Genomic DNA, 26541 nt, shown 5'->3' on the forward strand with positions numbered 1-26541 from the left:
CCATTTCTCCTTACACATGTCTCAGGCCAAACACCCCTAAAGTCCAGTCTTAAGTGACACATCTTACTCTGAGGTGAAGGGCCAGGGAGGGAAAGCCTGTCCCATCCCCGTAACAGGGAATGCCTTGCGGCACTTGGCTCTCAGTGAAAAGCTCTAAGCTGAGCTGCGGTGATTGTGATTTTCAGCAACTTGAACCTGTCTTCTTTCCTACCCTCTGGACCTAACGGTGGGGGAGGGGCAGGCTCTAGTCTTCCCTTGGGAGGAAGCAGGGCTCTGAGGTGGTCATGGATGATCATAGTAACCAAGTGCCCTTTTGGCTATTTGGTGTTACCAAATCATTCCCTGGGTTCTGGCGGCATCCTATGGCGCACATGGGAAACTGTGGCTCCTTTTGGCCGCCTCTTTTTCACTCAGCTCTCGAAGACTCTGATGGAAGACAGGACTCCCCAGCAAGGGAACCACCAAAGCAAGTCCACCAGCCAACAGGTAAAAATTTCAGAATCATCAGTGGGAACTTCAGCCTTGGTTTCCCTCCCCAGAGGAAAATTGTAAAATGTGGGCTGAAAGATGGCTCTGTGGTTAAGAGAGTGCTTGCCTCGAGCATGAGCTCCTGGGACCACCCGAGTTCTGCTCCCCAGCACCTACGTAAACAGCTGGGCATGGCCACTCATGTCTATAAACGCAGTCCTGTGGAAAACAGAGACCAGAGGATTGCTGGCACTCTGGAAGCCACAGCTCTGCAGTTAGAGACAGACTCCTTCATCTTAAGAAAACACAAGGGCTGGGCGCGGTGGCACATGTCTTTAATCCCAGCACCTGGAAGGCAGAGGTAGGAGGATTGCCATAAGTTCGAGGCCACCCTGAGACTACATAGTGAATTCCAGGTCAGCCTGGGCTACAGTGAGACCCTACTTCGAAAAACAAAAAAAAAAAAAATAAATAAAAAGAAAGAAAAGGTATGGGTGACAGAAGAAGGACCCTGAAATTTTCCTCTGGCCTGTGTGCACACAAACACACCCATCTACACAAACACGTGTACCCATCACACATACAAATATAGTACCACACACACTACACATGCAAAACAATGTAAAGTGATAGATTTAAATTATGCCAACTGTTGCAGTCCGGTTCGCATTGCTGGTAGAAATCACCCAACCAAGAGCAGCTTCTGGGAAAAAGAGATTTATTTTGGCTTATAAGCTCGAGGGGAAGCTCCACGATGGCAGGGGAAAACGATGGCATGAGCAGAGGGTGGACATCACCCTCTGGCCAACATAAGGTGGACCACAGCAACAGGAGGGTGTGCCAAACACTGGCATGGGGAAACTGGCTATAAAGCCCATAAGCCCGCCCCCAACAATATACTCCCTCCAGGAGGTATTAATTCCCAAATATCCATCAGCTGGGAACCTAGCATTCAGAACACCTAAGTTTATGGGGGACACTTGAATCAAACCACCACACCAACTTAAGGCTTTTTCTCCAAACAGATAGGAAAGATTTACTCTGTCCTTTAACCCTGTTTGATACCTAGCACCTCTGTTGATGTTCTTTTTGCCTGTGTGTCCCAAAGCAAAGCTCTGTGCCAAGCACAAGGAATACCAACTGCTTCTCCTCAGCTGGTGGTTGCTTCCTAACACAGTAGGTAGTGTGAAGCAGGTTTGACCTCAGCTTTCTTTCTCTTCACAGAAGCTGAGCCAGTCACCATAAACATCCGAGACCTACTTTCCTGTTCTAATTTTGCAGTGCAGCATAGATATCTGTTTGAAGAAGACAGGCTTTCACGTTCTACGCAAAAACTTTTTCACTCAACAAAGCCTTCAGGTAAATCTAAGTAAAATATTACTGTTAGTTAACTTGATACCCAGCCTTTTACTTTGCCAACAGACCTAAAGAAAGACATAGGGGAGAGGGAAACAAAGAACTTAAGTACAGTGAGAACTAAAAATATATTAAAAGAAATGTTAAAAAGAAGTAGGCTTCCCCCCTAAGGCATAATTGAAACCTCTCCCAGTGTTAGAAGTCTGTGTAGCCTTTCCAGGGATTTACTTTACGGGGTCTGGCTACATGGAACAGTTGAGCGGTTCTCATTATGGCTTGTTCCATGTGCTGGTTCAGCCCTGTTATTATTATGTGTCTTGGAATTCTGGAGAATAAGGTGAGTACTTTCCATCTGCTTTCTCAGGAAGCCCTTTGGAAGAAAACCATGATCAATGCAAATGTGAAAACCTTATCACATTCCAGAACCTTGCAAATGAAGAAGTGAGAAAATTAACCCAGCGCCATATCCTTTTCTAATAGCATGCTTGGTAAATAATACGAAGACTTATCAAAATGTCACTGTGTGGGTCTCAGCCATGTGGAGGACTGTGTTTGTATTCAACAGTGAGCTCCAGGAAAGGCTGATGGGGCTGGAAAGATGGCTTAGCAGTTAAGGCACTTGCCTTCGAAGTCTAAAGACTCAGGTTCCGTTCTCCAGGTTCCACGTAAGCCAGAAGCACAAGGTGACCCAAGCATGCAGGGTTGCACATGGGCACAAGGTGGCACACGCATCCGGAGTTTGATGGCAGTAATTGGACGCCTTAGCACACCAATTCCCTCCTTTCCTCCCTCCTTCCCCCCCACTTCTCTCATTAATTAAATATATATATAAAGCAACCTGATGGATGTCTGAGAGCCTAGGTCAAGACAAGCTTAGTGACAATAGTCAAGCACCTACTTGTCACATGCTTGTTCTCCCAGGATAAGCATCAAGACAACAGGCAGTATGTAAAGTGGGAAAAACTGGCTCAACTCCCAAGAGACTAGGCACTAGGGATGAACTGCGTCAAAGGTACACTATGTCTAGGTAAAGAATGTTGTAAAACAAAGAGCTTATAGACTCGGTGAACCCTCCAAACCTCACCCCAGACCACACAGCAGCCTGTTTTTGAAGAACTGGGTGTTTTATTTTTTGGAAGCAAAGATTTTTTTATAGCAGCACTCTAAAAGATGAAGCATTTTACCAAGGGAATAGCAGGATCCAGTGAATCAGTAAAACGATATTGTAAATGAAAGAAATGCTTTTGGGATAATAGAGAAATGAGGATTCGGTGATTTTACGCATTGAGCACACTGCCAGCCGCTCTGAACTTAACACTACAGTAAGTTCACTAAAGCTCGCTAAAGCTGGCTGATACGTACCTCAGTGAGCATCAACCCATCCACAGGGAAATGGCTGAATTCCACTACCTCTGTGCCAATGGGTTTCTACAATGAGAAACAACAGCACTTTGCCATTCTCCTTCTAAAAGCTTGAAACATATTCCCCTAAGTAAAATAAAGTAATCTTTCTAGACTGGCTAATGTACACAATAAATCTGGGCTCTCATTCTGCCAAGAGGGTAGATAGAGGGCAGTAAGGAGCTTGCCAGGCAGCCAATACTTAATTCTTTTTAAAGCTTTTCCTCTCCCTTTCCCCACTCTAAGTAACAGGATTCTAAAGAAGCTGCAACTAGAAGAGTGTGGGTCAGATCTCCTCAGGTCACTAACCTTTGGCCTTACCTGGCATCATGGGTGAAGTGTCTCCCTTCTGCTTCTCTTCTGAATTTATATTTTACTTCCCAAGGCCTGATCCTTTCATTATCTTTTTATACCCCTAACCGTATCAGTTCTGACTCCCTAGAGAGGTACAGTGGCAAACCAATTTACAAGCAACAAAGGTATGGCTAGATAGAAAAAAAAATTAAAGAAAGAGAGTGAAACCCTACCTTGTAAAACAAACAAAAAAAAATTGAAGACTAAAACAATAAATAAATAAGTTCATAAATATCATAAAAATGGCCAGGTGTGGTGGCACATGCCATTAATCCTGGCACTCGGGAGGCAGAGGTGGGTGGATTGCTGTGAGTTCGAGGCCACCCTGAGACTACATAGTGACTTCCAGGTCAGTCTGGGCTAGAGTGAGACTCTACCTCGAAAAACCAAAGAGGAAAAAAATCATAAAAATTAACTTGAACTAATTTTTTATATATGTATTAATGGCCTATGTTAAATTATAAACTTTAAAACTAGGGTGTTAGCTGGGCATGGTGGCGCACGCCTTTAATCCCAGCACTAGGGAGGCAGAGGTAGGACAATCGCTGTGAGTTCAAGTCCACCCTGAGACTACATAGTGAATTCCAGGTCAGCCTGAACTAGACTGAGACCCTACCTCAGGGGAAAAAAAAAAAGTCCTAGGGGTTTAAAATACTTAATAGGGCTGGAAAGGTGGCTTAGTGGTTATGGTATTTGCCTGCAAAGCCAAAGGACCCAGGTTCAATTCCCTAGGACCCACATAAGGCAGATGCACAAGGTGGCACATGCGTCTGGAGTTCATTTGCAGTGGTTGGAGGCCCTGGCATGCCCATTCTCTCTATCTGCCTCTCTTTCTCAAATAAATAAGTAAAATTATATATATGTACATGTATATATAACACTTAACAAAAATTTTTTAAAAATCCAAGACTTTTGTTTTATTTATAATTTTATGTTTATTTATTTGAGAGAGAGACACACACACAGAGATAGAGTGCATATGGGCACACCAGGGCCTTCTGCCACTGCAAGTGAATATGGGTACTAGGAATTGAACCAGGGTCATCAAGCATTGCAAACAAGTATCTTCAACCACTGACCCAAGTCTCCAGCCCAAAGCCTTTTATATTTGAGAGCAAACTTTTTAAAAATATATTTTATTTATTTATTTGAAAGAGAGAGAGAGTGGGTGCACCAGGGCCTCCAGCCACTGCAGATGAACTCCAGATGCATGTGCCACTTTGTGCATCTGGCTTACGTGGGGAATCAAACCTAGGTCCTTAGGCTCCACAGGCAAGTGCCTAACTACTAAGCCATGTCTCCAGCCCTGAGGGCAAACTTTTAATAGTTATTTGTATGAGCATGGGCACACTAGAGCATCTTGCTGTGGCAAACAAACACCAAACACTCGTCACTTTTTGCATCCAGGTTTCATGGCTGGCTTGGGAATTGAACCCAAAGCCAGCTGTCTTTACAAGCAAGTGACTTTACCCGTGGAGCCATCTTCCCAGCTCCTAATTTTAGTAGTTAAATCAAATTGTGTCGGAGCCAGGCGTGATGGCATACACCTTTAATCCAAGCACTTGGGAGGCAGAGGTAGGAAGATCGCTGTGAGTTCAAGGCCACCCTGAGACTACAGAGTGAATTCCAGGTCAGCCTGGGCTAGAGTGAGACCCTACCTCGAAAAAAAAAAAAAATTGTTTCTGAAAGTAAATCAAAACTGGCAATTCAGACTTCTCTTCCTTAATTTGAGATTTACTAGAAGAAATGACACAGAGGATGGAAGCCTTGGAAAACCGCCTCAGATACAGATGAACACTTGAACTGTTTTATGTATTGGTACACCATCATATTGAGGATTTCAACGAGAGCCACAGACCCCCGACACTCAGGCCTTTGTTCAGTCTGTAGTGTTGTGAAGTGAAACTCAGCCAGTACCGAGGAAGCTGGATTACTGTGCAGCAAAGACAAAAACATCAACACTAACTTGTATGAATTTGATTTAGGAAAAATACTTCTTCTGAATTCTGAGTTTACCATGAGAATGATAAGCTGTGCAAAGTACTTTGTAATGCACTGTGGATATGATTTGCTTCTGCCTCATCTTGCCTTAGTGTTGCAATCTCATTTTCTCATTTGACTACAAAATAATTTACGGTCTTACTTCTGTAGAACACTGGCTATATGAAATGCTATTTTTTTTTGTATTGGAATTTACTTTGATATATGTATATGGATGTATGCATAAAATCATAGGACATATGTGCGTGTGTAACAAGTTGAATTTTTTATACAATATTAAAATTCACGGTTCCAGAGACTAGCTGTATGCTCAGGCTGGCATGGAACTTGTTACATAATCCAGGCTACTGCAAACTCTTGATCCTCATGCCCCAGCCTCCACAGTGCTGGGTGTACAGGCATGTGCTACTGAACCCAGACTTACTTTCATCTTAAGTACATGAAAATGCCCATATCCATAAGAGAAAAATGTTTAATCTACCAGTAATCAGGAAAGTTAAAATAATGCCATTTGGGGGGCTGCAGAGATGGCTTATCGGTTAAGTGCTTGCCTGTGAAGCCTAAGGACCCCGGTTCCAGGCTCGATTCCCCAGGACCCACGTTAACCAGATGCACAGGGGGCACACGCGTCTGGAGTTCGTTTGCAGTGGCTGGAGGCCCTGGTGTACCCATTCTCTCTCTATATCTGCCTCTTTCTCTCTCTGTCTGTTTCTCTGAAATAAAAATAAAAATAATAAATAATAATGCCATTTTTAAGCTCATCAGATTGGCAGAAATGAATATTTGGCTAATAATGGTAAGGAGATGGAAATGAAAGGCTCTTGCGCATTGCTAGTGAGAGTGCAAATTGGCAGTCTCTTTGAAGAATAAGCCTGCCTACCTGAACAAAACTGAAAATTCACAAAACCCTGTAGCTAGTGCTGGAGAGATGGCTCCGTGCATCAAGCACACTCTACTCAAGCCGGAACACCTGAGTTGGAGCCCCAGACCCCGTGTAAAAACTCAGATCCAGTCCTGCCAGCAAGAGGATAGGAAAAGACAGGAGAACTTCCCCAAAGTTCCTGGTGAGCCCAGCAAACAGCAACAGAGCAAGTGGGAAACCCTACCTCGAGTGAGGTGGACAGGCAAGGACCAACCCGAAAGTTGTGACACAAATGGTTTTTTTGCAGACCCGTCAAGTATAGCGGCAGCTCTTACAGGTATTGACTTAGATGATTTTAGCACATACGTACAAGGAGACCTACAGAAGAATGCCGCTGGAGTTTATGAGAGCAATGAGTGAGAAACAGCCAAAGCCTCAGAAGAGGTATGGTCCACAACACAGGAATACTAATTGACAGGGATTCCCTCAACCCACACAAATATATGGTAAAACTCAAAAAGTTAAGGTAAATTTTAGGCCTGGCTTAAGGTAAATTTTAAAACAAATGACAAAAAGCCTAGCCTGATTGATACCAGTTATTTCTGTAAATGAACACACACACAAACAGACTAGCTGACCAAAGATACATCAGCATGTATATTGAAGTACAAAAATGTTCTGGAAAGGTACACGCCAAAATATGGGGAAACCAAGGAAGTGGGAATGAGAAGTGAAAGGGGACATCAACAATATAACATTAAGTAGACATACTGAACAAGGTGTGGTGGTGCATTCCTTTAACCCCAGCACTCGGGAGGCAGAGGTAGGATCTCTGTGAGTTCAAGGGCAAACTGGAACTACAGAGTGAATTCCAGGTCAGCCTGGGCTAGAGTGAGACACTACCTTGAAAAAAAAAACAAAACACAAAAAACACTTATAAGTAGCAGCTGTGATAAAGTGACAGCCTTCACATGGAAGCTACTGGATTTTAAAACATTGACAACTGTCATAATTACAGACAATAACCCATGATAATTCCCTCCCCCTCACACAACTTCAAAACTCCACTTTTGTCATGGCCCCTCTTGTTCTCAATCAGTCTCTTTTACTTTGATGTCATGATCTTTTTCTCCTGTTATGAGGGTCTTGTGAAGGTAGTGTCAGGTAGTGTGAGGTCATGGGTATCCAGGCCATTTTGTGTCTGGAAGAGTGCATTGTAAGGAGTCCTACCCTTCTTTTGGCTCTTGCATTCTTCCCACCACCTCTTCCACAACGGACCCTGAGCCTTGGAAGGTGTGATAGAGATGTCTCAGTGCTGAGAACTCAGAAGCCACTGAATTTTAAAGTCAGATGATGTTTTATAAACAAAATGCCTTAAATAGGTTTATGATGAAATACTTAAGTGTTTTCATCAGAATGTTATGACAATGGGTATTGTGGTTGAGTTGGGAATAGCATCTTCTAGCCTCAAAGTTATCCGAAAATCACTTTTTGTTTTGTTTTGGTTTTTTGAGGAAAGGTTTTGCTCTAGCCCAGGCTGACCTGGAATTCACTCTGTAGTTTCAGGGTGGCCTTGAACTCTCTGCAATCCTCCTACCTCTCCTCCAGGGTGTTGGGATTAAAGGTGTGCACCACCATACTCCACTGAAAATTTTTTCCAGGTATAAGTGCTGTGACCGAAAATACACCTTGAGTTCTCATTTATATTTGATTAATGCATTTGGCATTGAAAACACAGGTTTTAATCAGAAAATGTTGATTTGGGTTGACCCCAATTTTAAGATAAAACCCATAAGGTAGGTACAGCTTCCATTTGGCTGGTTTACTTTACTTTGTTGTGTTCAAGCGCCCTCTAGTGGTTGAAAATTATCCTCTCATGCCCCATAAACTTAAATAGCTTTCTTCTACTTGGGTGACACAAATTTCATGGGAAAAAAAGACCTCCAACCAACCCATCAAAATTTACAAATTAACCGGAGAATTAAAAAAAAAAAAAAAAACCTATAGAAGAGGAAGAGGGGCTGGAAAGATGACTTAGCGTTTAAGCGCTTGCCTGTGAAGCATAAAGACCCCAGTTCGAGGCTCGATTCCCCAGGACCCACGATAGCCAGATGCACAAGGGGGTGCATGCGTCTGGAGTTCGTTTGCAGTGGCTGGAAGCCCTGGCATGCCCATTCTCTCTCTCTCTGTGTGCCTCTTTCTATCTCTCTGTCTGTTGCTCTCAAATAAATAAGTAATAAATAAATAAACAAACAAACAAACAAAAAAGAGGAAGAGGCAAAGAGAAAGAGAGAATAGGCATGCCAGGGCCTCCAGCCACTGCAAATGAACTCCAGACACGTTCACCCCTTGTGTGTCTGGCTAACATGGGTTCTGGGGAATTGAACCTGGGTCCTCTGGCTTTGCATGCAAACACCTTAACTGCTAAGCCATTCCTCCAGCCCTTATGTTTATTTTTGAGACAAAGAAAGAGAGGGTAAGAGAAGGAGAGACATAGTATGGGCACACCAGGGCCTCCAGCCACTGCAAGTGAATTCCAGATGCTTGCACTACCTTGTACATTTGGCATATATGGGTCTTAGGGAATCGAACCTGAGTCCTGTTGCTTTGCAGGCAAGTGCCTTAACTTACATTATTATTACATTATCTAAAATTTTTTAAAAATTTTTTTGTTTATCTATTTACTTGAGAGACAGAGAGAGAGAGAGAGAGAATGGGTGCACCAGGGCCTCTAGCCACTGCAAACAAACTCCAGATGCGTGCACCCCCTTGTGCATCTGGCTAACATGGGTCCTGGGGAATTGAGCCTGGAACCGGGGTCCTTAGGCTTCACAGGCAAGCGCTTAACCACTAAGCCATCTCTCTAGCCCTTAACATTTTTTTAAAATTTATATTTATTTATGAGAGAGAGAGAGAGAGAACTCTAAAGGGCCTCTAGCCATTGCAAATGAACTCCAGGCACGTGAGTCACCATGTGTATCTGGCTTACACAGGACCTGGAGAAGTAAACCTGGTCTTTAGGCTTTGCCAGCAAGCACCTTAACAGCTAAGCCTTCTCCCCAGCCCCCTTTACATTATTTTTCACCTTTTTTTTTTTTTTTTTTTTCTGAGGAAGGGTCTCACTGTGGTCCAGGCTAACCTGGAATTAACTATGTAGTCTCAGGGTGGCCTCAAACTCACGGTGATCCTCCTACCTCTGCCTCCTGGGTGCCGAGATTAAAGGTGTGTGCCACCATGCCCAGTTTACATTATTTTTGATAACTTTAATACATGAACATACTGTAAGTTGTTCATAATCCCCCCCATTACCCTCTTTTGGTCTCCCTTTCTCCATTCCACTGAACCTCCATGTCAAAATATCAATGGGTTCAGTATCATGCAGGTCTTATGGAGATAACAACATCCATAGTGAAGTTCATATCTGGAAGTGTCCCAAAGTATCTGTGGTGGTTTGATTCAGGTGCCCCCCATAAATTTAGGTGTTCTGAATGCTAGATTCCCAGCTGATGGAGGTTTGGAAATTAATGCTTCCTGGAGGCAGTGTATTGTTGGGGGCGGGCTTATGGGTGTTATAGCCAGTTTCCCCATGCCAGTGTTTGGCACACTGTCATGTTGGCCAGGGGGTGATGTCCACCCTCTGCTCATCCCATCATTTCCCCGTGCCATCATGGAACTTCCCCCCCAAACCTGTAAGCCAAAATCAACCTCTTTTTCTCATAAGCTGCTCTTGGTTGGCTGATTTCTACCAGCAATGCGAACCTGACTGCAACGGTAAAGTGGAACCAGGAGTGGGGTTGTTGCTAGACACCTGACTGTGTGGCTTTAGCCTTTTAGAGCTGATTTTCAAGAGGAATATGGAAGGATTTGAAACCTTGGCCTAAGAGATGTCTTGCAGTGCTGTAAGTACAGCTTGATGGGCTATTGTGGTCAAAGTTGAAAGACTTGAATGCAGTAAGAACTATGGACTGTGAGGTTTGGCTTATGAGGGTGAGAAAAAGCTTTGTTTGGACTGGGCTAGCAGTTTGTGTGAGAAGCTTGCTCTTAGGCCTGTGTCCTGAGAAGTTGTTCAGGGTTCCTTTGCATAGAAGAAATGAACTGGTGTGAGCAGAGGGATATGGTACAGGAAGAAAAATCTTTGGGTGAACTGCTTCCCATTCAGCTGCAATTGAATGATTACACCTTTGAGATTGGGTCAGCTGACCTGCACTGGGGCAACAGGAAGAATGTAGACTCTTTTGAAGGGGAGTGCCTGTTCTTCAAAGTCTGCTTTATTCCCCCCTGGATTAACAAACTGGCATCCGACCTGGTATTGTGGAGTATAAGAAATACAGGAAAGGAGCCTTTAATCCCAGCACTCGGTAGGCAGAGGTAGGAAGATCACTGTGAGTTTGAGGCCACCCTGAGACTCCATAGTGAATTCCAGGTCAGCCTGGGCTAGAGTAAGACCCTACCTCGAAAAACCAAAAAAAAAACAAAACAAACAAACAAAAAAAAGAAATTCAGGAAAGAGAGGATCATTGAGTTTCCAACGTGGTCTTGTGTTTTGGAAATGGCCATGGGCAGTGTGAAGCAGGATTGCTGGATGCCTGCATGGAGACCCCAATGGGGCCATTAGGATGAACTATGGGTTGCAGTAGAAACCCATTGGATATGCTGGGACCACAACATGGCTGCTAAAGAGCTGTTGGCCCCAGTGAAGTTTTCCAGACTGTGAGCAGCCTAGCTGGAGGAGCAAAATTGGAATGCCAGAGACTTGTTGCTGGTTAGAATTATCGAACTTGGAGATTTGTCACTGGCTAGAGTTGTTGGACTTGAAGCTACAGAGTTTGATGTTTACCCTGGTTGTTTTAAATTTTGTATTGGTTTGCTTGTATTTCTTTGCTATGTCCAATGCCATCTTTTGTGGTGTATTTATTCTGTGCCATTCTGGGTTTGCTGGGGGTGGCGGGGGTTGTTATTATGGCTGAGTTAAAAGATCATGGACTATGGGGTGTTTGAACATCATTGGGATTGATAAAAACTATGGGTACTTTTAAAGGCTGACTGAATACTTTGTATTTTACATGTATGGATATCAGTTTATGGGGGCTAGGGGTGGAATGTGGTGATTTGATTCAGGTACCCCCCATAAACTTGGGTGTTCTGAATGCTAGGTTCCCAGCTGACGGAGATTTGAGAATTAATGCTTCCTGGAGGTAGTGCATTGTTTGGGCGGGCTTATGAGTGTTATAGCCAGTGTTTGGCACTTTCTCCTGTTGCTATTATCCACCATATGTTGGTCAGAGGGTGATGTCCACCCTCTGCTCATGCCATCGTGGAACTTTCCCTTGAGCCCGTAAGCCAAAATAAACCTTTTTCCCATAAGCTGCTCTTGGTTGGGTGATTTCTACCAGCAATGCTAACCTGGCTGCAACAGTACCCTTCCCCTCCCTGTGGATCTTTCATTCTGTTTTTCAAAACAGGGTTACTTACACACTAGCCCAGGCTAACCTTAAACTCACAGTGATCCTACCTTAGCTTCAGTGCCTACATTCTTTTGCTTTCTTTAGCCATGTCCCTGATATTCTTAAAATACATATATTTTATTTATTTGAGAGAGAATGAGGCAGAGAGAGAATGGGCATGCCAGGGCCTCTAGCCGCTGCAAATGAACCCCAGACGTATGTGTCTCCTTGTGCATCTGGCTTATGTGGGTCCTGGAGACTCAAACGAGGAGTCTCTGGCTTTACAGGCAACTGCCTTCACCGCTAAGCTATCTCTCCAGCCCCCACATGGGTTTTGACTCAGTGTCCACAGCCATCAAAGCTTCTCTGGTCAGCAGTGAGAGCAGCACTAAGATTCTTTACATCACCTCCACAATGTTCCCAGGACACTTTTATTCTTCAGCAGCAAAAATACCTCACAAGATGATGCTTTTGGGTTAAGTGGATGAGTAGGTGAGGATAGAATGCTTTGCTTTGGCTTTTTTGTTTTGTTTTATATTTTCTGAGGTAGGGTCTCACTCTAGCTCAGGCTGGCCTGGAATTCACTATGTAGTCTCAGGGTGGTCTCAAACTCCCAGAAACCCTACCTCTGCCTCCTGAGTGCTAGGATTAAAGGTTTGTGCCATCATGCCTGGCTGCTTTGGCATTTTGAACTGGTAATGGGTAGCAAATAAAACTGGTTAGTGCACAAGATGTTGAAAATTTACTATTGAAACGAGGTTCAAAAAAAAAAAATCTCTGATAAAAACAGTAACAAGGTTAAGAAGGGAACTGTTTAAACCCTAGGAAGTATTCAATTTTTTTTAATTAATTAATTAATTAATTTGAGAGCGACAGACACAGAGAGAAAGACAGATAGAGGGAAAGAGAGAATGGGAGCGCCAGGGCTTCCAGCCTCTGCAAACGAACTCCAGACGCGTGCGCCCCCTTGTGCATCCGGCTAACGTGGGACCTGGGGAACCGAGCCTCGAACCGGGGTCCTTAGGCTTCACGGGCAAGCGCTTAACCACTAAGCCATCTCTCCAGCCCTCATTTTTTTTTTGTTTTGAGTGACATGAAGTTGAAAGTGTTGAACACCTATCCTCCTAAGTCCTTAGTTTTAAGAGGCCAATGTGACTGACACTATGAACAGTCCAGCTATGTCTCAGTGGCACCTCACTAAGACAGCATGTTGAGCTTGTCCTTAGAAAAGTTCAGGCATGTCCAGAAAGCAGCAGCAAACCTCTTTCCACTGCAGACAGGGGCCAGCAGGTCCACGAGTAGTTTGCAGTTCCTACAATAGATCAAACTACTCCATGGAACAATGACCTACACAATTCAAGAGCAGCCCAAAACTGGGGTTTCTTCTCCACAGGCCTTTTGCTATTGCCACTGCTCTATGCCAACTGCATTTCATGTTGCATGCGTGGGCACACCTGTGCAGGCCAGAGGTCAATGTTGTCTTCCTCGATTGCTCTCCACCTTGGGACAGGGTCTCAAAGAACTCACATCTCACCCAGTAGGCTAGCTGGGCTGGCTATCAAGCCCCAGGTATCCTTGTCTTTACTGCCCCAGCGTTGGGATTACAGGAGCACACTGCCACACCTGGCTTCTATGTGGGAGCTGAGGATCCAAAGTCAGGTCTTCATGCTTACGTGGCAAGCACTTCACCCCCTCCCAGCCATGTCCCAGCATCCAACTTCAACTTTTTAAACTTTTATTTTATTTACTTCAGGAGGATCGCTGAGAGATTGAGGCCAGCCTGAGACTACATAGTGAATTCCTGGTTAGCCTGGGCTAGAGTGATATCCTACAAACACACACACACACATTTTGTTTGTTTGTTTGGCTTTGTTTTTTGAGGTAGGGTCTCATTCTGGTCCAGGCTAACCTGAAATTAACTATGTAGTTTCAGGGTGGCCTCGAACTCACAGTGATCCTTCTACCTCTTCCTCTTGAGTGCTGGGATTAAAGGCATGCGCCACCACGCCTGGCTACACACACACACACACACACACACACACACACACACACACACGTTTTTAAGTAGAGAGAATGAGAATGGGCAAGCCAGGGCCTAGTGTCACTACAAATTGCAGACACGAGCTGCTTTGCACATCTGGCTTTACATATGTGGGTACTAGGGAACTGAACCCAGGCCTTCAGGCTCTGCAAGTAAGTGCTTTAACTGCAATTTTTAAAAATTTTTTTTGTCTTTTTTTATTTATTTGAGAGCGACAGACAGAAAGACAGATAGAGGGAGAGAGAGAGAATGGGCACGCCAGGGCTTCCAGCCTCTGCAAATGAACTCCAGGCGCGTGCGCCCCCCCTTGTGCATCTGGCTAACGTGGGACCTGGGGAACTGAGCCTTGAACCGGGGTCCTTAGGCTTCACAGGCAAGCGCTTAACCGCTAAGCCATCTCTCCAGCCCTGCAATTTTTTTTAAGTTTTTTTTTTTAAATTTATTTCACTTATTTGACGGGGGGGGGGGGGGGGGAGAGGGAGGGAGAGGGGGGAAAGAATGGACCTACTGTGGCAGAGAACTTGACCAGGTAGATAAGCATACAAACTGCCTTAACCTAAGACTTAAACATCTCAACTATGGAAACAGATTAACAATTTGTATAAACAGTGCAGACTAACCAATTCTTTTCAAAGATTTCAAATACTCTATTCTGAATATGTAAACATGAGCACCTTAAGAACAGGTAAGACACTTGGTCTCAGTATGCTCTCAAGCAGGAGACCTGCCAGTTTAAAAACATGGTGTAGTTTTGAAAGCCGGGCTTGGTGGTACACACCTTTAATACCAGCACTCGGGAGGCAGAGGTAGGAGGATCGCCATGAGTTTTAGGCCACCCTGAGACTACATAGTTAATTCCAGGTCAGCCCAGACCAGAGTGAGACACTATCTCAAACCAAGAAAAAAAAAAAAAAAGTAGTTTCAAATGGAAGAATTTTCTACAGACCTCCTAGAACTGTCCCACAACAAAATGGCAGTGCAGCTCCCAAATGGGCAGAGCACGAGTCTGACTCTAGAAAAGCTGGACTCAGCATCTGAGTTCACTTGCAGAGGCTGGAGGCCCTGTAGGGGTACACACCTTATTCCCAGCACTTGGGAGGCTATGATAAGACTGCTGTGAGGTCCAGGCCAGCCTGGACTACAGCAAGACTTGGGGATGTGGGGGTAAGTTGGAAGGATGGCTTAGCAGGTAAAGCAATTGCCTGCAAAGCCTAAGGACCCAGGTTCAAATCCCCAGTACCCATGTAAGCCAGAGGCATTAGGTGGTGCATGCTTATGGGGGTCATTTGCAGTGGCTAAAGGCCCTGGCATGCCCATTCTGCCTTCCTGTCAAATAAGTAAAAATTCTGGACTCTCCAGAGTTCATCTACAACTTCAGATTAAATTTCTGACACTAATTCATTTCATGTCTCCCTCATCAACCATAAACTACCTGTTGGGAAAGAGGCAAGTTGATCATAAAACCCAAGACATTGTTACTTGTGACACTCTATGGTCTTTTAAAACCTAGATTACATAAGGCACATACCGTGCAAGGAAGCACCTTTCATCTCGATATATATCAAGATGCAATCCAGTTAGTACTGTCTTCCAATTTAACCATAAGCATTCCAAAGGATATTAACAAGTAGGGAAAGGTTCCACAGGACATTTATTGTTGGAAGATGAGGTATGCAGTTGAGCAAAATCTCAACACCATACTTCACATCTTTTTGTTGTTGTTGTTTTGAGGTAAGGTCTTGCTCTAACCCAGGCTGACCTGGAATTCACTATGTAGTCTCTGGGTGGCCTCAAACTCTCCTACCTCTGCCTCCAGAGTGCTGGCCAATGAACTCCAGATGCACGCATCATCCCGTGCACCTGGCTTACACAGGTACTGGGAATTAAACCTGGGTTCTTAGGCTTCGCAGGCAAGCATCTTAACTGCTAAGCCATCGCTCCAGCCCATACTTCACTTCTTTTAGAACTAAATACAAAACACACATGGGCAATTTGACACTTCAGATCCATTAAAGATGTGGCCATATTCAAAAGTTGTCCAAGGGCTGGAGAGATAGCTTGGTGGTTAAGAGCTTGCCTGTCAAGCCTAAGGACCCCCAGTTCGAGGCTCAATTCCCCAGGACCCACGTTAGCCAGATGCACAAGGGGCACATGCGTCTGGAGTTCCTTTGTAGTGGCTAGCGGCCCAGGTGTGCCCATTCTCTATCTGCCTTTCTCTGTTGGTCTCAATTGAAAAAAAAAAATGCTGTCCAAGTAGAACTTTTCCGTACTCTGCTGCACTGTCCCAGGAAAGAGCCTTCTAAATTTCATAATTTCATAGCACTTTTCTCAGCCTGTGGTAGCAATTCAAGATGGGGAAACATTTCACTTTAATGCTCTTGTTTACACAGCTTTGGTAAACTGAAAATCTGGGTGTTTAACCATACCAGTGCCTTTTTAACAATATTCAAATATAAAATCCAAGCTGCATCTTGAGACTGGAATAATGAAGACTACCTCTTAAAAAACAGGTACAGGAGCTAGAGATGGCTTGGCGATTAAGGTGTCTGCCTGTGAATCCTAAAGACCCATGTTGATCTCTCCCCAGATCCCACATAAGCCAGGCACAAAGGTGATGCAGCACAAGGCTGCACATGTGCATTAGATGGCACACGCATCTGGAGTTCGACTGCAGTGGCTGAAACCCTCCCACGAAAAAAGGTACAGTTCAGTCATGTTTATCCAAAATCTAAGACATGCCCCAAATGGCAAATCCCATGCACAAAATTATTTTAGTTTGAGGTCACCAAGACTACACAGTGAATTCCAGGTCAGCCTGGGGTGAGCCCCTACCTTAAAAAACATATAAAGCCTCTTCTAGGCCATAAAATATAAGTAAAACACGGGCTGGGGCTGGAGAGATGGTTTAGCCATTAAGGTGTTTGCCTGCAAAGCCAAAGACCCAGGTTCAACTCCCCAGAATACACGTAAGCCAGATGCACAAGGGGGTACATGAGTCTGGAGTTTGCAGTGCCTAGAGGTCCTAAGCACCCATTCTCTATCTGCCTTTCTCTTTCTCAAATAAACAAACAAAAAATGGGCTGGAGAGATGGCTTGGCAGTTAAGGCACTTGCCTACAAAGCCATGCAAAGCTAAATGCAGTGGCTAGAGGCCCTGTTGTGCCCAGTCTCTCTGTTTGCCTCCCTCCTTCTCAATAAAGCACCAGAAGTCTTTAAAAAAAATTAAAATGTAAGTGAAACACAAATGATGGACCCAACAGTTAAAAGCACTTGCTTTCAAAGCCTGCTAGCCCAGGTTCAATTCTCAGTATCCACATGAAGCCAGATACATGCATGAGCTTCCTGCCGTGGGCAAGAGGCCCTATTGTGCCCACACTCCTTGCAAATAAACATGATTAAAAGCTGGGTGTGGTGGCACCCGCCTTTAATCTCAGCACTTTGGAGGCAGAGGTAGAAGAGTCATCGTGAGTTCAAGGCCACCCTGATGTAGCAAATTCCAGGTCAGCCTGAGCCTAGAAAACCCTACCTTTAAAAAAAAAAGGAAAGTTGTATACTTGACACTTTACCATCTTTCCATTAAATCTATCTGTACTATCCCTCTAATCCTACTTTCAAGTATAAGGAATCTAAAAGTAAAAGAAACAAAGAACCAAAATGGATACAAAGGTTTTTAAAACAAGCTCTGCCAAGTTTTATTAAAGAAAATTTTTATATAGTTTACTTTTCACCAGTCTGCTCTGGCATGCTTCTAATAATGTCAGAATCACCTAGAAAATAAAAACAGTAGTTTAACAATTCATTTAGTGGCAAATGACAATCACAAAATGTCCCTGCAGTATCTACATTCTTCAGACGAGAGCAGATGAAGCAATGACATCTGCAAATGACTGCAGTAGCTGCACTGTCACTTCTCTCACTATCAGTGACAGAACCCACACTCTTGGTCACCACAAGATCACAGACTGGGTTTATCACCAGCATTGATAAAACCAGACCTAGGGAAAGAGAAGACCTAGGTCTGGGGACACATGCATGGTCTTACTATAGCGAATGTTTAGCCTGTCCAGATTACTAGAAAATCAGAACAGCGAGAATATTCGCAACACTATGGGGCAACTCAAAATTTTCGAATTCAAAACATAACATAACCTGTTATTTGTAGGTATTTTAGTTGTTTCCAGGCATAACGGATACTCTTTTCTAATTTCACCTGATTATTTCCCCCTTATACCGATGTCCTAAGTCATTACTCCTTAGGTGCTTCATTAAAACAAAGCTCATAATCTCAAAGTGCAAACTCCTTTTTATGTACAGCAAAACCAATTACAAGGCACTGGTGTGCCTCATCAGTTCTCTGCAACATAATTCTGCATCATTACCTCCTGTTATGTTAAACTTATAAAACCTGAACTTAGGAACCAAAAATGAGGAGTACTTATTTTACATTAGAAAGCAAAAAAAAAAAAAAAAAAAAAAGTTTAAAAGCATACCTGGATCAATGATAGACAATGTGCATACTCTGTAGTATTTCCCACATGCTGTGCCCAATTCAATATTATTGCCACTATAGTGATGGACACCAGTTTTGGCCAACATAGCATAGTATTCTATCTCAGATTTCCTTTGGGAATCAATAAAAAAGAGGGAAATAAATACCACATACTAAATTAAGACAAATTAAACATAAACATAAAATTTCTTTTATCAGCTTTAAAAATGGCAAGGCTTTCTAACAGTAACTAAACCACTTACCACTCTTAGAAACATACCCACCAAAAAAACCCACCAATTTGCATTTGGATTCTTTAAATATAATAAGGCTATCAAGCTATCTAAACACCTATCATCTTTTGTTTTTTTTTGGGGGGGGGGGTACAGTCTCACTCTAGCCCAGGTTGACCTGGAACTCACTCTGCAGCCCCAGGCTGGCCTTGAACATGGTGATCCTCCTACCTCTGCATCCCAAGTCAACACCTACCACCTTTAATGTTAACAGGAAGAGGGTAGAATGCAAATTCAAAAAGCAATCAGGGGACTGGATGGAGATAACTGCCCAGTGGTTAAAGGCACTTGCCTGAAAAAATCTAACTACCTGGGTTCAACTCCCCAGTATCCACATAAAGTCAGATGCACCAAGTGACATATACATCTGGAGTTCATGTGCAGTGGCAAGAGGCCCCAGTGCACCAATTCTCTTCTCAAATAAATAAATGAAAAATTTAAAAAAGCTAATCAGGGTTGGAGAGATGGCCCAGGGGTTAAAGGGCTTGCCGGCAAAGCCCGACAACTGGGGATATAGATTTACTAGTACCCACATAAAGCCAGATAGTGGCACGTGAAGGTGGAGTTTGTTTGCAGCAGCTGGAGGTCCAGGTGCACCTTTCTCTATTTGTCTCTCTGCTTGTCAAAAAAAAAAAAAAAAAAAAAAAAAAAGCCAGGGCTGGAGAGATGGCTTAGTGGTTAAGGTACTTGTCTGCAAAGCCAAAGGACCCAGGTTCGATTCCCCAAGACCCATGTAAGCCAGATGCACAAGGGGGCACATGCAACTGGTTTTTTTTTTTTGCAGTGGCTGAAGGCCCTGGCACACCCATTCCCTCTCTCTCCCTATGAAATAAGTAAATCAATAAAATATTTTCCTAAAAAAACAATCAGCAGGGAGTGGTGGGACATGCTTTTAATCTCATTTGCACTAGGAAGGCAAAGGTAGGACTGCTGAGTTACAGGTTAGCTTGTGCTAGAGACCCCCTACACACACACACACACACACACACACACACACACACACACACATATCAATGTTAACATTGGTGACAATGTATTTCTCATGACCACCTCTAATGCAGCTATTATGTGCTCAATTTAAAAAAAACAAAACTGTTTGACTCCGCAAATTTCAGAGAATCCACAGATAATCCCATTATCCTAATATTCTCTGAGTGAAGAAAATCAAATTTTAATCTATGATGACTTAAAATCCTAGGGCCAGGACTGAAGGCAATAGGAGGAACAGTCATCAATGCACTCATTTTTAACCAACGGAAACCAAGGCAGAGATAATGGAGGCCCCAGAATCCAAACCCAAGCTATCTTTAAAATAAGCCATTTCCAGCACCCACCAGTGCCTTGAATCCCAGAGATGGCATTATTTACCTCGACAAAATCACTTCAGTGTTAACTTGGTGGACAAAATTGGTTTTAGGAATTTTAAAGCTCACAGAATCTCATCATTTAGCATGAGCACCCACAGATCATCATAGTGCTACAAGAGCCATGTTAGAAGTGCATCTCAGCCAATCAAAAAATGGGCTATGGAGCTAAATAGAGAGTTCTCAAAGGAAGAAATACAATGGAGTTCTACTCAGCGATAAAGAAAAATGAAGTTATGAAATTTGCAGAAAAATGGATGGACCTGGAAAGTATTATACTAAGTGAGGTAACCCAGGCCCAGAAAGCCAAGCGCCACATGTTCTCTCTCATATGTGGATCCTAGCTACAGATGACTGGGCTTCTGCGTGAGAATGAAAATGCTTAGTAGCAGAGGCCAGTAAGTTGAAAAGGAGACATAAAGGGTGGAGAAAGGAAGGGAGGAGGATACTTAATAGGTTGATATTGTATATATGTAATTACAATGATTGTAATGGGGAGGTAATATGATGGAGAATGGAATTTCAAACGGGAAAGTGTGGGGGTGGGGAGGGAGGGAATTACCATGGGATATATTTTATAATCATGGAAAATGTTAATAAAAATTAAAAAAAAAAAAAAGAAGTGCATCTCAGGCTCCAGCCCAGACCCACTGAATCTGAGCCTTTTAAAGCCCATGAATTCCTTTGCAGCCTTATACAAAGTAGGTTTAAAACAAAACAACGGACTGGAGGGATGGCTTAGTGGTTCAGGCAAAGCCAAAGGACCAAGGTTTGATTCCCCAGGACCCATGGAGCATGTGCCTGTTTACAGTGGCCCGATTCTCTCTCTCTCTCATTCTGTCAAATAATAAATAAAATATAAAACACTTTTTAAAAACACCTAGAAATGGTTTAAAAATAAGACCAGGGCTGGAGAGATGGCTTAGTGGTTAAGGTGCTTGCCTGCAAAGCCAAAGAACCCAGGTTCAATTCCCTAGGACCTATGTAAACCAGATGCACAAGGTGGTGCATATGTCAGGTGTTCCTTTGCAGCTGCTGAAGGCCCTGGCATACCTACTCTCTCTTTCTGCCTCTTTCTCAAATAAATAACGATGAAAAATGCTAACTATGTTTTTTTAAAAAAGGCCACATATTCCACATTTTGCTAATAAGTGCAGATACCCTACATAAAATGCCAAAGGGAAAAAATATATCAAGATTCTGCAAGCTGTTTTAACTTCCTTACAATCAACACCTGGTTCAATTTCAAAACTGTGTGTCAGAAAATTGACCCTCTAGGCTGCCCTAGGTGATTTGGTGATTGGTACCTTCAACTACACGACCCAGCCAAACCTTTCTTAGTTGGCTTTTCTACACTAAAACAAGAATACAACGAAGCACCTCTTTCAAGCATCTAAACCTAGAAATACAACAGGACCTAAAATACATGCGGGAAAAAAACACATTGTGTCTGTTTCCTTTAAACTGACATTCTATAATTTCCATCCTTCCTACCATATATCTCTCCCTTCAAAGGTTAAATATACAGAAAACCTCCTGAAGAGGATATAAAAAGCAAGGTCCCAACACCGTCAAAACAACCACCCTTACATATCTTGCAAGTGTTCCCTTAAAAAGGCAAGTTATGCATGAAACCCAGGGATTCGTTGACGATGAACTCGGTCGGCTATGCACACTCAGGTTCCATTACCTCAACGCCGGGCAGTTGTTGGCGAGGATGACCAATTTCGCTTTGCCCTGTCTGATCATCTTCAGCGTCTGCTTGTACCCCAGCACGTACTTTCCACTCTTCATGACGAGCTGGAGCCTCGAGTTGATGGACTCCAGGGACTTTTTCTACAATACAAACATCCAGCACCGCCTTGAAAAACCTCCATCCTGTAAACCGCCTCTAGCTCTCTGGAACCCAGTCCCTTACATCCTCCGAAGCCGCCGAGGTTCTCTCGGGTTCCCTTTGGAATCCTTCGACGGCCCCGAGCCTGCTGCCCGCCCCATGCGCTCCCATCACCCGCCCCGGCCCACACGTCTCCGCACGTGAATCGGCTTCCGCCCGGCCTGCTCTACTCACCGTCTTCTTTGCGGCCACCATCTTCCTGCCTTAGGTGCGGGACGGGCCCCAACCTAGAACACATAGAGGCCGGGACAAGAGACTTAGTATCCGGAGCGGCAAATGTCACCCCCAGGGCTCCCTACGCTTCCCAATCCTCCATCCAAGGGAGCTCACTCACCAAGAGCAGCCGCCAAGATGGCAGGGGAGCGAGAAAGGAAGACGCTCCCACAATGCAAAGCTCTTCCCGGCCGGGACAGGAAACGGAAGCTGCTCCCAAGCCGGGGGCGGGGCTGAGAGCGGAAGGCCACCTCGCGTGAACAAGGGTAACCACGAAATGGACTCGAGGCTGGGCTGTTGGCTGGCTCCTAAGGTTCCGTGTGTCCCGTAGTTGCGATGCTCTCCGGAAGCGGGGCCACCTGGCTCTTCTCGCAGCTTGGAGGCCGCCCGGGCAGGCTCCGGCGCACTTCCGGCATCACGGCCCTACCACCTTCCAGGATGCGGGTCTCTGAAGAGAACTCGTCGCAGACGTGCCAAAACGCCTTTTGTGGCCGTGCTCAGTGAACTTGTGAGCCTTCTTTGCACAGAAAAGACGACCAGCAAAAAGTCGTTTTGCTGTTAAAACGTTAAACTTGGTCTGTGTAAAGTGACGGTTTACTGAAGATTATAGGTAGTGGCCTGGCGAAATGGCTCAGGTGTTAAGGCGTTTGCCTGCAAAGCTTAAGGACCAGAGTTCAGTTCCCCAGGACCCACGTAAGCCAGATGCACAAGGGGGAGCATGCGTCTGGAGTTTCCAGTGGCTGGAGGGCCTGGCGAACCCATTCTGTCCTCTCCCCCTCTTTCTCAATCCCTCAAAAAATGAAAAATGTTTTTTAAACTTTATTTTTATTTATTTATATGAGAGAGAAAGAGGCAGAGAGAGGAAGAGAGAATGAGTGCGCCAGGCCCTCCAGCCATTGCAAAGAACTCCAGAGGCATGCACCCCCTTGTGCATCTGGCTTACTGGGTCCTGAAGAGTCAAACCGGATCCTTTGGCTTTGCAGGCAAACACCTTAACCGCTAAGCCATCTCTCCAGTCTCAATAAAATATTTTTTAAAAATTAAAAAAAAGCTGGGCGTTGTGGTGCACGCCTTTAATCCCAGCACTCCCGGAGGATCGCCGTGAGGCAGTGAGTTGGAGGCCACCCTGAGACTACATAGTGAGTTCCAGGTCAGCATGAGCCAACATGAAATCCTACCTTGAAAAACCAAAAAAAAAAAAAAAAAAAAAAAAAAGTAGCAGACCCGTAAGTTATATAATTTGCCCAAGAAGAAGGAAGGAACTGCCATATCCAAATAATTTTTCTAAATGTGTGCTGTGTTTGGAACCCTACCCCACCTATAGTACTTTATAGTACTTCATACACACATCTATGAGAGTAATTTTTAAAATATTTTTATTTATTAGAGACAGACAGACTGGGCACACCATGGCTTCCAGCCATTGCAAAAGAACTCCAGACACATGTGCCACCTTATGCATCTGGCTTATGTGGGATCTGGGGAATCCAACCTGGGTCCTTAGGCTTCGCAGGTAAGCACCTTAACCACTAAGCCATCTCTCCAGCCCATAAGAGTAATTTTTTATTTACAAATATATTGTCAGAGGTAGGGCCAGAACCCAGATCTGCAATTTAGGTATTTTCACAATTAAAGTGTATTCAACTGCCATGATCAATTTTGATGTGACTACATAATAGAGTTAGGTTATCATATTAAGCGTGATTAGCTTTTGTGTAGACTTAGGTGTACATTTCACAAACTTTGACTTATAATTACAAAACTGCATAGATATTAGCCTTATTATTATTATTTGGTTTTTCAAGGTGGGGTCTCACTGTAGCTCAGGCTGACCTGGAATTCACTATATAGTCTCTATGTAGTCTATGTAGGTGGCCCTGAACACATGGTGATCTTCCTTACCTCTGCCTCCCGAGTGCTAGGATTAAAGGTGTGCACCACCACGCCCGGCTTTATTAGTTTTATTTTATAAAGGATAAAACTGGAAATAAGCATTTGTCAGAGGTAATCAGGCACAAGCCTGTATCCCAGCACTTGGGAGGTAGAGGAAGGAGAATCAGGAGTTCAGAACTAATTTTGGCTATACAGCAAGTTTTAGGCCAGCAGGGGCTATATGAGACCCTGTATCAAACTAACTGACAACAGAAGGTTTGATCACAGGCAGAAGGAAGGGAAGGGAGACATTGCTAACTACAGTGAATGTGTGTGCAATGAATCTTGTACTCTTTTAATTGACATGTCTCCATTCTCGCTCAGTTCTTGTTTGCTTGCCACCATTGTACTCTATGAGTTCAACACTGACATTATAGATAATGGTTTAATTGTTTTTATTATTTATAAGAGAGAGAATGGGAGTGAGTATGGATGAACCAGGGCCTTCTGCACCTGCTAACAAACTGCAGACACATGTGCCACTCTTTGCACCAGGCTTTATGTGGGTCATGGGGAATTGAATCCTAGCTGTCAGGTTTTGTAAGCAAGTGCCTTTAAAGGCTGAGCTATCTCTCCAACCCCCATAGATAATCTTTAAAGTCAGCATGAAATATATGTCTTTCTGTGCCTGGCTATTTCACTTAACAATGTCCTTCAGGTTAATTTGTGTTTTTTTTTTTTAAATAACTAGAGTTTATTCTGCTTTATGGCAGAACAAGGATATGTATATATATATCACATTTTATATGTGTATACATATATATAAACAGGTATACACAACATTGCATATTTAAAATTTTTTTTTGGTTTATTTTTATTTATTTATTTGAGAGCAACAGACAGAGAAAGAGGCAGAGAGAGAGACAGAGAATGGGCGCGTCAGGGCTTCCAGCCACTGCAGACGAATTCCAGATGCATGTGCCCCCTTTTGTGCATCTGGCTAACGTGGGTCCTAGGGAATCAAGCCTTGAACCGGGGTCCTTAGGCTTCACAGGCAAGCGCTTTAACTGCTAAACATCTCTCCAGCCCTCATTGCATATTTTTTGATGTATACACTTAACTTTCCTTCAAAACAGAATAGCTATTCCATTTTATTATTTATTTGCAAGCAGAAAGAATGGACACACCAGGGCCTTTTGCCACTGCAAATGAACTCCAGATGCATGTGCCACTTCCTGCATCTGGCTTTAGGTGGGTACTGAGAAATCAAACCCAGGCTGTCAGACTTTGCAAGCAAGTGGCTGTAACTGCTCAGCTACCTCCCCAGCCTTCTCATCTCCATTTTAGTTCATAAAGGTAGCAAAGTGAACTTGCTGAGGTACTTTTCATACTGGGTTTCCTGTCTCTATATAGAAAGGACTGTCTGCACACAGAGATCTTACTGTGGAATGGTAACATCCTGTAGAACCTTGTTTTTTGTAAAGTGTGTGTATGTGGTATATGCATGTGTGTACATGTGTGTGGAGATCATGCACACATGTGTATGCAGAGGCCAGAGGAGGAGGATCACTCACCCCCCCCCCACCATGCTGGAGGTGCAAGGGTCCAAAGCCACAGCCAACGTGTTTTTCTTTTTCTTGCAAGCAGAAAGAAAGAAGGAAAGGAAGGAAGGAAGGAATGGGCCTTTAGTCACTGCAAATGAACTCCAGATGCATGCACCACTTTGTGCTTCTGGCTTTACCTGAGTATTAGAGAATTAAACATGGGCCATCAGACTTCACAACCAATCTCCTTTAGCTGCTGAGCAACCTCTCTAGCCCCCCCTTTTTTAAATTTACTTATTTGGTTTTTTGAGATAGGGTTTCACTCTGGTTCAGGCTGATGTGGAATTCACTATGTAGTCTCAGGGTAGCTAGAACTCTCCGCGGTCCTCCTACCTCTGCCTCCTGAGGGCTGGAATTAAAGGCATGCCCAATTAAAGGTGTGCACCACCACACCTGGCAAGGCCCAGCTTTTTATGCAGGTGCTGGTGATAGAACTCAGGCCCTCACACTTGTACAGCAAGTGATTCTACCCATTGAGCAATCCCCCCTTCCCTGGAAAACCTTTTTGTTGTTAAAACTTTCATTTATTTATTTGCATGTGGGTGGGGAGAATGAGGCACTCCAGGGTCTCTTGCTGCTGCAAGCGAATGCTAGATACTTGCACCACTTTTTGCATCCAGGTTTATTTGGATGGCTGGGGAACTGAATCCAGGCCAGCAGACTTTGCAAGTGACTTTAACCACTGAACCATCTTCCCAGCCTACCAGGAAAATATTTAGACAAAATCATTCAGTTGGCCAAAATTAGCCTGTGGGCCATAATTTGCTAACCCCTATGTTAGAAGATTACTATCATTAAAAAAAAAAATCTACTACAGGGCTGGAGAGATGGCTCAGTAGTTTGCAGAGCTTAATGGCCTGGGTTCGATTTCCCAGTACCCAGGTCA

The 26541-nt window shown here is 43.9% G+C and overlaps 2 protein-coding genes and 2 non-coding genes across 6 annotated transcripts in view; 1 reads left to right on the top strand and 3 right to left on the bottom strand.

Annotated features, from left to right (window-relative positions):
* Window positions 1-5820, top strand: part of Matn2 (matrilin 2) — a 157708-nt gene extending 151888 nt beyond the window's left edge. For 2 of the 3 annotated variants that reach the window (XM_004663056.2, XM_045143143.1), the window contains 4 exons: window positions 415-486; window positions 1693-1827; window positions 2189-2287; window positions 5318-5820. In XM_004663056.2, coding sequence (XP_004663113.2) covers window positions 415-486; window positions 1693-1827; window positions 2189-2287; window positions 5318-5373 — 362 coding nt within the window. In that variant the 3' untranslated portion in view covers window positions 5374-5820. The remainder of the gene's footprint in view (window positions 1-414; window positions 487-1692; window positions 1828-2188; window positions 2288-5317) is intronic. The other variant, XM_004663057.2, reaches the window with a different exon arrangement.
* Window positions 5821-17593: 11773 nt separating this feature from the next.
* Window positions 17594-22401, bottom strand: Rpl30 (ribosomal protein L30). Its single transcript, XM_004663055.2, has 5 exons — window positions 22301-22401; window positions 22141-22193; window positions 21763-21908; window positions 18417-18547; window positions 17594-17693 (listed from the first exon to the last, which is right to left on the bottom strand). The coding sequence occupies exons 2-5, from the start codon at window positions 22159-22161 to the stop codon at window positions 17644-17646; spliced, it is 348 nt and encodes a 115-aa protein (XP_004663112.1). The 5' UTR covers window positions 22162-22193; window positions 22301-22401; the 3' UTR covers window positions 17594-17643.
* On the bottom strand, window positions 17893-18029 carry LOC123459106. Its single transcript, XR_006636022.1, has one exon. It is a non-coding gene; the product is annotated as a small nucleolar RNA SNORA72 (small nucleolar RNA).
* Window positions 19799-19942, bottom strand: LOC123459178. Its single transcript, XR_006636080.1, has one exon. It is a non-coding gene; the product is annotated as a small nucleolar RNA SNORA79 (small nucleolar RNA).
* Window positions 22402-26541: the final 4140 nt, after the last annotated feature.

Source organism: Jaculus jaculus, chromosome 2 (assembly GCF_020740685.1).
Source record: "Jaculus jaculus isolate mJacJac1 chromosome 2, mJacJac1.mat.Y.cur, whole genome shotgun sequence".
NCBI lineage: Eukaryota > Metazoa > Chordata > Mammalia > Rodentia > Dipodidae > Jaculus > Jaculus jaculus.